At 42.0% G+C, this 9,296-nt stretch overlaps 1 protein-coding gene across 1 annotated transcript; it reads left to right on the forward strand.

Annotated features, from left to right (window-relative positions):
* Window positions 1-2,613: 2,613 nt before the first annotated feature.
* On the forward strand, window positions 2,614-4,252 carry POU3F4 (POU class 3 homeobox 4). The gene has a single exon (XM_058712803.1). The coding sequence runs from the start codon at window positions 2,800-2,802 to the stop codon at window positions 3,883-3,885; it is 1,086 nt and encodes a 361-aa protein (XP_058568786.1). The 5' UTR covers window positions 2,614-2,799; the 3' UTR covers window positions 3,886-4,252.
* The last annotated feature ends 5,044 nt before the right edge of the window (window positions 4,253-9,296 follow it).

A 9,296-nucleotide genomic window follows, 5' to 3' on the forward strand; every position in this document is an offset into this window, starting at 1 on the left:
TACCTCTCCCACGACAGCGGCCCCCTCCCCAGCCTCTGGGCATGGTCTGAACCCCTTTTGCTTGCCTGGAAAAATTGGTTGCCCAGAGTAGAGGGCAAGGGCTAGAGCAAGGTTGATTATAAGAATTCATGCAAGTCAGAATTGGAAAGGGAACCCCTTTTTTCTCCATGCAAAAGCCTTCTGAATTGATAATTACCTTAACCCCCTGAATGACCAGACTAAGATTAGTAAATCTTCACCCAAAGGCAGCTGTGATGGTGGGGGTGGGGAACCCACCATTACAACAACATGGCAATGATCACTCTTTTTCTTGTATGGTTTTTTTCATTGCGTTTCCCTCTGACCTCTAAACTGACATAACGTAAAGTAGTCAATGGGTCCTTAAACAGGCAGCTTAACAGATTACCTGAAAACTTTTATTTTTGTTTGATTTTAACAAGTACTTTTTTCTTCAGGAAGCAAAAGTTCAGGTACAAATGAGATTGTATTCTTACAAAGGAAGATACACACAGTTAATTGGTAGTAAAGAAAAGAGGTTATTGAAGAGAAGAGAGGAGGAGAAGAGAAAAGAAGAGGAGAGAAGAGAAGAGAAGAGAAGAGAAGAGAAGAGAAGAGAAGAGAAGAGAAGAGAGGAGAAGAGAGGGGGCAGAGGAAGAGAGGGAAAGGAAAAATAAATTTCCAGATTAAAAGCAGATAAACGTTTACAACAGGACACCAGTAAAGGAAACCACAATTTCAGTGAGAAGGAAGAGGGGGAGAAGATGGCAAATTATCATCTCCACCAATAACTGCTAAGTGGTTATCTTTTTTTTTTTTTAAGAGAGAGAAAGAAAGAAATAGATCTCAACCAGAACCCAGGTTTTCCTGCTTAATAGACACAATTTACATTTACCAATATAAACTCCTGTCGCTATCTGCTCTCATAAGAAATTACTCATTTCACAGGAAATAGATGCTGTTTATCTATATAAAGTAATGGCAGAATAGCTCACCTTGTTTTTATTTTTTTTCTTATTTTCTTGCATTTTCTTCAGATCTGTCTTCTTAGAGAAACTAATGCCTTAATGACTTTCTGGTAGCTGCAAGCCTCCTTTTATTTCTGCTAAATATATGAAAATGTATGCAAATTTAAATCAAGCTAAACCTAGTAGCTCTTGCAATATATTTAATGGAATTTCAAACCAATAAAGGAACTCTGAAGCTGTCTTCTGTAAGTTCAAATATAATTAAGCAGCTAGGTTACCTTCAAAATTATGCAATGGAAGGTCACTTTTTTTTTTAATTCAGAAATCCAGCTGGGTATCCCGTGTTGCCTTTTCTCAGCTAGAGCAAATCTAAAATCTTTGCATTCAGCTTACAAGCAACGCCTTTGAGCAAGGCTGTGGAGTAGTGGGACTTGCCTTCCCCTAACTTATAAAATGCATAGGAGTACAAGTCTTTCTTGTCGTTTCTTCTAACCAAAATGTGAAAACAGTCTTGTCCTCCCAAGCTGAAAGCACATTCAAGCTGATAGGGATGTGTGTTGGGGGAGTGGTACTTAATGCCAAACAGCTTGCCATCATTCCTCTCTCTCTCTCTTTCTCTCTCTCTGTCTCTCTCTCTGAATTTTCAGGGTACACTAAAGGATTCATATTTACTTCAGCTTGTTTGGGAGTGGGAGGAGGAGGGGGGGGCAGTGCCTGTTAACAACAATTTTACTAGGGAACATCAGGCACGTTAGTCAAGAACATTTCCCTATGTACCTAATGAGAGTTGGTCCCATGAGTGAGGTGAGTGTGAGGGACGGCTGCCCATTTCAGCAAGCAATGCCTCTGAAAGAAGTTGTGGGATCCCTGTTTGGAGCTGACATGGAGCAGTAACAAAAAGCAAGTCATCCAATTGACCAACCTCAAAATAAATGAATTTTGCCAGTATCACATTAGATTTTCCCAAAATCTTCCAGTTCTTCATGCCTTACATCAAAATTTTCAGAAGAAGCTGGGCATCTCTTTCTTAGATGCTTTCTGACCTTGGTATCAAGTTTCTTATAAATGATAAAATGAAATAAATAAAACAAGTCAAAGTAGTTCTTAATTCCCTTTGCTCAAAGTTTGTAGGAAGATTTTGTTTTGCAGTCCCCTGCACACAACTAACCCAGGATGTTAAATGAATTTGATTAAAAAAAAATCTATTAAAATCTAGATGACATTTCACCTGGTTATATTGCTTTATTAGTATATATATAAATACTAATATATATATGTATATATATATATATATATACTATTTTACTATATATGTGTGTGTGTGTGTGTGTGTGTGTGTATATATATAATGTTTTTCTCACGATTTCTATTAATCTAAATAATACAAAAGGAATTCTAAAACCAGTTTTCTACTTCACCCCCTATCCATCTCCCCCAACCCCCCAAACACGCACAAACACACTCCCCTTTGATACTTTCCCCTCTCCTACAAATGTCCATGAAGTCCGAGGTGGGAGGGAGGGGGAAAGGGTTAATCAAATGAGCTGCTGCCACTCAGCGCCAGGCAACCAATGGAGCCCAAAGATTGATTTACTTCCTGCTCAGATCTCACTGAAACTCTTAAGCTTCGCCAGCCTAATTTGGAAAATTAGCCCAGCCTCCCGTGCGGCCATTGGCCAAGCCTGTGGCTGGCCAGGCCGAGATGTGCTGCAATTGGTCACCACATGTGCCGGTAACTCGCTCTTGCGGCTTTGACTCCCCCCCAACCATAGATGTCAAAGGCTGAAGCTGCTGCCTTTGCCACATTATAACTAGTAGGGGATCCTCACCGACCATGGCCACAGCTGCCTCGAATCCCTACAGCATTCTCAGTTCTAGCTCCCTAGTCCACGCGGACTCTGCGGGGATGCAGCAGGGGAGTCCTTTCCGAAACCCTCAGAAACTTCTCCAAAGTGATTACTTGCAGGGAGTTCCTAGCAATGGGCATCCTCTTGGGCATCATTGGGTGACCAGTCTGGGCGATGGAGGCCCATGGTCTTCCACACTGGCCGCCAACCCTCTGGACCAGCAGGACGTGAAGCCCGGACGCGAAGACCTACAGCTGGGTGCGATCATCCATCACCGCTCACCGCACGTCGCCCACCACTCTCCGCACACTAACCATCCGAATGCCTGGGGGGCTAATCCGGCTCCGAACCCGTCCATCACGTCAAGCGGCCAACCCCTTAACGTGTACTCGCAGTCGGGCTTCACCGTGAGCGGCATGCTGGAGCACGGAGGGCTCACTCCACCGCCGGCCTCCGCCTCCGCACAGAGCCTACACCCGGTGCTCCGGGATCCCCCAGACCACAGCGATCTAGGCTCGCACCACTGCCAGGACCACTCGGACGAGGAGACACCAACCTCGGATGAGTTAGAACAGTTCGCCAAACAGTTCAAACAAAGAAGAATCAAATTGGGCTTCACGCAGGCCGACGTGGGGCTGGCGCTAGGCACACTGTACGGCAACGTGTTCTCACAGACCACTATCTGCAGGTTCGAGGCCTTGCAGCTGAGCTTCAAGAACATGTGCAAGCTGAAGCCGCTGCTGAACAAGTGGCTGGAGGAGGCTGATTCGTCCACTGGGAGCCCGACCAGCATTGACAAAATCGCTGCTCAGGGCCGCAAGCGCAAGAAGCGAACCTCCATCGAGGTGAGTGTCAAGGGCGTACTGGAAACGCATTTCCTCAAGTGTCCCAAGCCTGCAGCTCAGGAGATTTCCTCGCTGGCAGACAGCCTCCAGTTGGAGAAAGAAGTGGTGCGTGTCTGGTTCTGTAATCGAAGACAGAAAGAGAAAAGAATGACTCCACCAGGGGATCAGCAGCCACATGAGGTTTATTCACACACCGTGAAAACAGACACGTCCTGCCACGATCTCTGACTGCAGGAAGCAAGAAAGCGGCCGACCGCACTGGGAGCAGCGCGGATTTCTCTTTCTCTCCCCCTCTCTTCCTTTCACTTCAGCTTTATTATTGCTATCTAGAGAGATAGCAATAGCTAGATATAAAGATAGGGCTCTTCAGTCTCTCATCTTTTTTTCTTCCTTTTTGTTTTTTCAATAGGGGATTCTAACTTATATTAAGAAAGGAAACACACTCACACACGCATTCCAGCTTCTCAAGGCTGATAAACAGTAGTGTTAAGCAGTTCAGGAGGGGACCTCACATACCCTGCCGCCAGGGCGACTGTTTCCTCCAACCTTTTCTGCTGATCAAAACATATTGTTTACTTTGAGTAAGGTTTGTTTGGTTGCTCCTCTCTTTAATGAACAAGGAGTGGGGTAACGTGGGGGTGGAGTAGGGATGGGGAAGGGGGGGGTGGGAAGACAGATGTGTGCCTCTGAATAACCTTTCAGCGCCTTGGTTATAGCAGCTGTATTTCAGGTGAAATCTGTTTTACAATAGACTAGTTTTTGCATTTTTTAAAACTTCTATAGTGTTTCTAAATGTCTGCGGTGTTTTACTACAAGCTGTACACAATATTTGTGAGATAATTTGTACCTAATCGGCCACTCCACATTATTGTTGCTATTATTATTATTCCTTCATTGAGCTGATGGTTTTATAATTGCTTAAAAAAGGCAGGGGGACTGGAAGGAGGAGGGGAAGAGATGTCCACCTGTCCATCCACCCCCTATCCTAAATCTGCATAGAGAGAAGAGGTACAATGGAGAGAGTTGTTGATGATGGTATTGGAGATATATATGTAATTTTTTTCGGAGGGCACAGTGCCTGGGATAGGCAGAATAGGCAACCTATTGGGTTTGCAAACTACAGCGAAGTAGGAGAGGAGATGTTGAAGCTTTCTGCCCTCCCTCTCCGATCTGTGGAGCCCTCGAAGGCTTCTACAGCGCAGATCCCGGTGCCATAAAAGGGTTTGGCTGTGGCACCCGGCAAAAGAGGTCAGCCTGCGGTGCTAAGAGACCTCCGCACCTACGGAAGTCCGGAATGCCTTCACTCAGAGCTCCCTAAGGGCCCCATGCCTCACCAGAACCACCAGCGCGACTCCACCTTGGCCTTCATAGGCGAAGGACTTTGTATTCACACACATTTTCTTTCGCTGGAGAGGACTATCCCGAGACGCTGGCGACGACAGACTCACTGAGTGCCTCCCAATTCGGTTCACCTTCAGTTCACTGCCTGCTCTCCGAGTGAGAAACCATCGGGGAGGGGTGGCAAGTGGGGTGGTGGACAGGTGCTCTCTGCTCCGTGCAGAACGACAATGAAATGATTGGCAAAGGTCATAAGGATTCTGGTCTAGCTTCGTACCACCTCCTCTCCGGTGTATACATACCCCTGTCTCAGAGTGGTTTCACGCGAAGCTGTCTCCGTGTCCCAGACAAGCACAGCTGGTAGAAGCCCACAGCGATGATTAAGCTAGATAGCGAGCGCCCTGGTGGCTCGGTTTCTGGGTTTTTGTTTGTTTGTTTGTTTGTTTCTGTTTTTTAATCTGTGTGTGTATGTCTGTGCGTGTGTGCATGACTGCGCGTGGAAATGTGTGAGTAGATAGATGCGTGTATCCTATTACTATTTACAAAAACAAAAACTACATAAAATCTCTCTAGGCTGTGTAGAAATCCAAAAAATATACAGTTGTTGTGGCTTTATTGCTAGCTCTCCTGTCTACACGCCAGGTCCACAGGGCACCTCATTCTTAATGAGCACACATGTGCAGGGCCGGCCAAGCACCCAACACCCAGACACAGTCCGCGGGACCTGGCTGGGGGCTCCGCATGCCTAGGCTGCCTGCCTGGCCTGGCCTTCAGGTGCAGCTTTGGCAGACAAAGCCTCAAACTACCTAAGGACCAAAAAGCTCAGGACTCCTTGTGGAGGATGCGCTAGTATGGGCTTCCAGGCCTCTGGTCCACCGCACTGTGTCTCCCTCAGCTGCAGGTTGAAGAACATGTGTTAATTCAAATCCCGGACCCATTTTCTTTTTTGTGAAGCCTCTGCATTCTGTTCGTAGATGGGTTTTCGTTCTGGAATTTTTTTGTTTTGTTTTCCCACACTGAGTTCGTGTTTTACAACTGTTAGGGTTTTTTGGTTTGAATTTTTTTTTTTTTCTTCGCAGTTAAGCGCTCTGGTTCAAACCTGAGTTAACCCAAATATTTCTGCCGACTTTATAATTGTACAGTTTTGTATATTAAACGTTTTTGAAGTTATTAATTTAAAGAAAGATCATTTAGTTTATTCATTTAGTAACTGATGTATAATAAACACTATTTTCATTAAGAGTTGCTTTTTCAACTATTTTATTCAAATTGCCTATTGCAGTTGCCAGCAATTATTTATTTTCAATAAATTCTGCATTATGTTTAAAAGAAAACTCAAAGATGAGTCGGGTGTCAAAAAGAAAACAATTCGCTGTAATGTTTGATGTGAATAGTTTTAGTCGAGGGGTTTATATTGACGCAATATTTTATGGTCGTAAAAGATTTAAAATAAAACATTTAAATAAAACATTTTTCCAAAAAAAATCGTTGTTTTTTCTTTCTTTCTTCCTTTCTTTATTTTGTGGTGTGTGAAGTGAAGCATTTAAATAGAGACATTTCTGGTGAGCACCGCATCTGCTCTGCTTAAGTTTAGAAATCATTAGTCATTGTTTTGATTCTTGATTCTCTCCCTCTGACTTTTGGCCTTTCATACACTCACAGTGTGGCCTGTTATTTTGCACATGCCCATGCTCAAGCAAAACACACCCCAAATGGTGGGAAATGGCCTGGGGAAACCCGGCGGGATAGGGGGGTTATTTCAGGACTTGCAATATTGTTAATGTTCTCTGAATGGAGTATCTGTCTCTAGTCCAGCAGACAGACCTTTCTCTAAAACAGCCCCTCTTGAAACTGGACCCAGACCTTCGCTGAGGCTTTCATCTTGCTTCCATGCAACCACCTCTCTTCTGGTCAGGGACCATTACCTTCTGGTAGATGATCTCTCATTCACCTGATGAAGGATGAAAAGATGACTAAATGTAAGAAGTGCTCTCCTTCTTAAGGTTCCCTTTGGGCTGAAACTCCGATAAACTGTTGTCCACTTAGTGTTGCCTGCTAATGATGAATTCTATTCATTTCTATATGACTTTGGGGGAAGAAAAAATCATTACACAGAGACATTTGGAAGAAAAGTTCAATTTATTACTCTTCTTCCCACTCCCATATACCACTTCACCTCTTTATTTTGCCACAAGGCCCTCCATAAAATAAGGGACAATTATCTGTAGCAGAGTAATGGCTAAGGAGTAATTTACTAAATCAGAAGCAGTTGTGTTTTACGATTTTGTACATATCCAACTTTTGTCTACAAGACAAAAGTCTTGTATCCAAGACTTATCCAACTTTTTGTTTTTGTAGATTTTTATTAAGCAATAGGCAAGGCGTTTAACTACAACTCTCCAACAGCAAAAACATTCTCAACCCATGTTCTGAAATGTTTCTTGTTAGGCAAAGAAAAATTATTTAATCATTTTAATAAGTAATAATTATCACATGTAATATCCTGCATTTTTTCAATTGCCTGATTATTTACAGCTGCACCGTGCACAATGCACATGCCAGTGTTGTGTATGAAATATACTACATGTTCTTTGTATGCCCATTGGCATATCTCCATAAATAATACTGATTTCATAGAGATGTACCTACAATCACAAAACATATAGTCTTAAACTTGTTGGTTCTCTTTCTGTTCATACCAACTAACCTCTTTCTATTTCAATATCCTATATGAATTTTGAATTGATTAAAATGTTATAGCTTTTCTCATTAAAGTACACAGAAACCAACTAGCAATATACTTTAAAGTTTTTGATAGGGCCATAAACAGATGTTTTAGGAGATACTTATATAAGTTTATAGATCTAGACACCTGTACTATCAATATTTTTACTATGTATTACTGATAAATATATTTTATACATATTTGAGAGATTTGTTTCCTTTACCGCCTCTTTTCTTTCTCTTAAAATATAACTAAGGCTTATTTGGCTTTTATGATGACCTCTTTATTAACCTTGTTATAGCATTTACATAACATTTTCATTAAAATTCAGGGGATGTTGGTGCCTCTGCCTGGGACTTTCTTTGTATTGAAGTTGCTACCATCCCATTCCCAACCAAAGCCTTTGTAGGGAAAGCAGCTTTGGCCTTAGTTTCTCTTAAGCCTTCATAGCAGTGGCTTTCTCTCCAATTATAATTGGTGTGTTCAAAAAGAATAATATTTAATAGGTAAATTTAAAAGTTTCATCCCTATCACCTGATCAGAACAATAGAAGATGAATATATTGTGGAGAGGGTGAGTGTGGAGGGGGTGGGATATGAAAAAAGCAAGTATTTAGATGCTACAGATATTTAAACAAAGTCGAATATGTGAATCAAGTGTATGTTTGTATGTAGACATTGATTGTATATATGGGAGTGGCTCTTTGTATGCATAACAAAAGGTAAATAGATTACTATCCTCCAGCATATATCTTCCCAAGAATAAAAAAGGAGAAATATTAATCCTGGGAATAGATTTCTTATCTTTAAAAATAAAAGGGTAAGGGAAACTATTGCCTGCACTAGTACATGAGCTGTGTTTGTTTTCAATAAAATCAAACACTGTTCCCTTGGAAATATTTAGCATTCAGATATTCTCCTTGCTCCCAAGTCAGGTTGCTACTGTTGTTTTAATTGCTTGTAGGTTTAAAAAAAAAAAAGTTAATGTTTTTATTTATTTTTGAAGGAGAGAGAGAGACAGAGCATGAGCGGGGGAGGAGCAGAGAGAGAGGGAAACACAGAATTCGAAGCAGGCTCCAGGCTCTAAGCTGTCAGCACAGAGCCTGATGCGGGGCTTGAACTCATAAACCTGGAGATCATGACCTGAGCCAAAGTCAGATGCTTAACTGACTGAGCCACCCAGGTGCCCCAAATTGCTTGTAGGCTTTAAGTAGAAACATAAATTTCTGTTTTTACTTAAAATATCTGTTTTAGTAAGGAGGGAGGTAAAGAATAAGGGAAAATGGATTAGTGGGAAATAGTTAGAAGTTAGAACATAGTTTCCCCCCCCAAAATAATGTATTTTTTTCACCTGTCATATTTTTATTTTTTTTTTATTTTTTTTTTGTTTTCTTAACTTTATTATCCCTTTATTTTTTTTTATTTTTTATTTATTTATTTATTTTTTTTAATATATGAAATTTACTGTCAAATTGGTTTCCATACAACACCCAGTGCTCATCCCAAAAGGTGCCCTCCTCAATACCCATCACCCACCCTGCCCTCCCTCCCACCCCCCATCAACCCTCAGTTTGTTC

Source organism: Neofelis nebulosa, chromosome X, assembly GCF_028018385.1.
Source record: "Neofelis nebulosa isolate mNeoNeb1 chromosome X, mNeoNeb1.pri, whole genome shotgun sequence".
Classification (NCBI taxonomy): domain Eukaryota; kingdom Metazoa; phylum Chordata; class Mammalia; order Carnivora; family Felidae; genus Neofelis; species Neofelis nebulosa.

Bases quoted from the DNA above. Each gene is read 5' to 3' on its own strand.
- POU3F4 (XM_058712803.1), top strand. From the start codon at position 2,800: ATGGCCACAGCTGCCTCGAATCCCTACAGCATTCTCAGTTCTAGCTCC.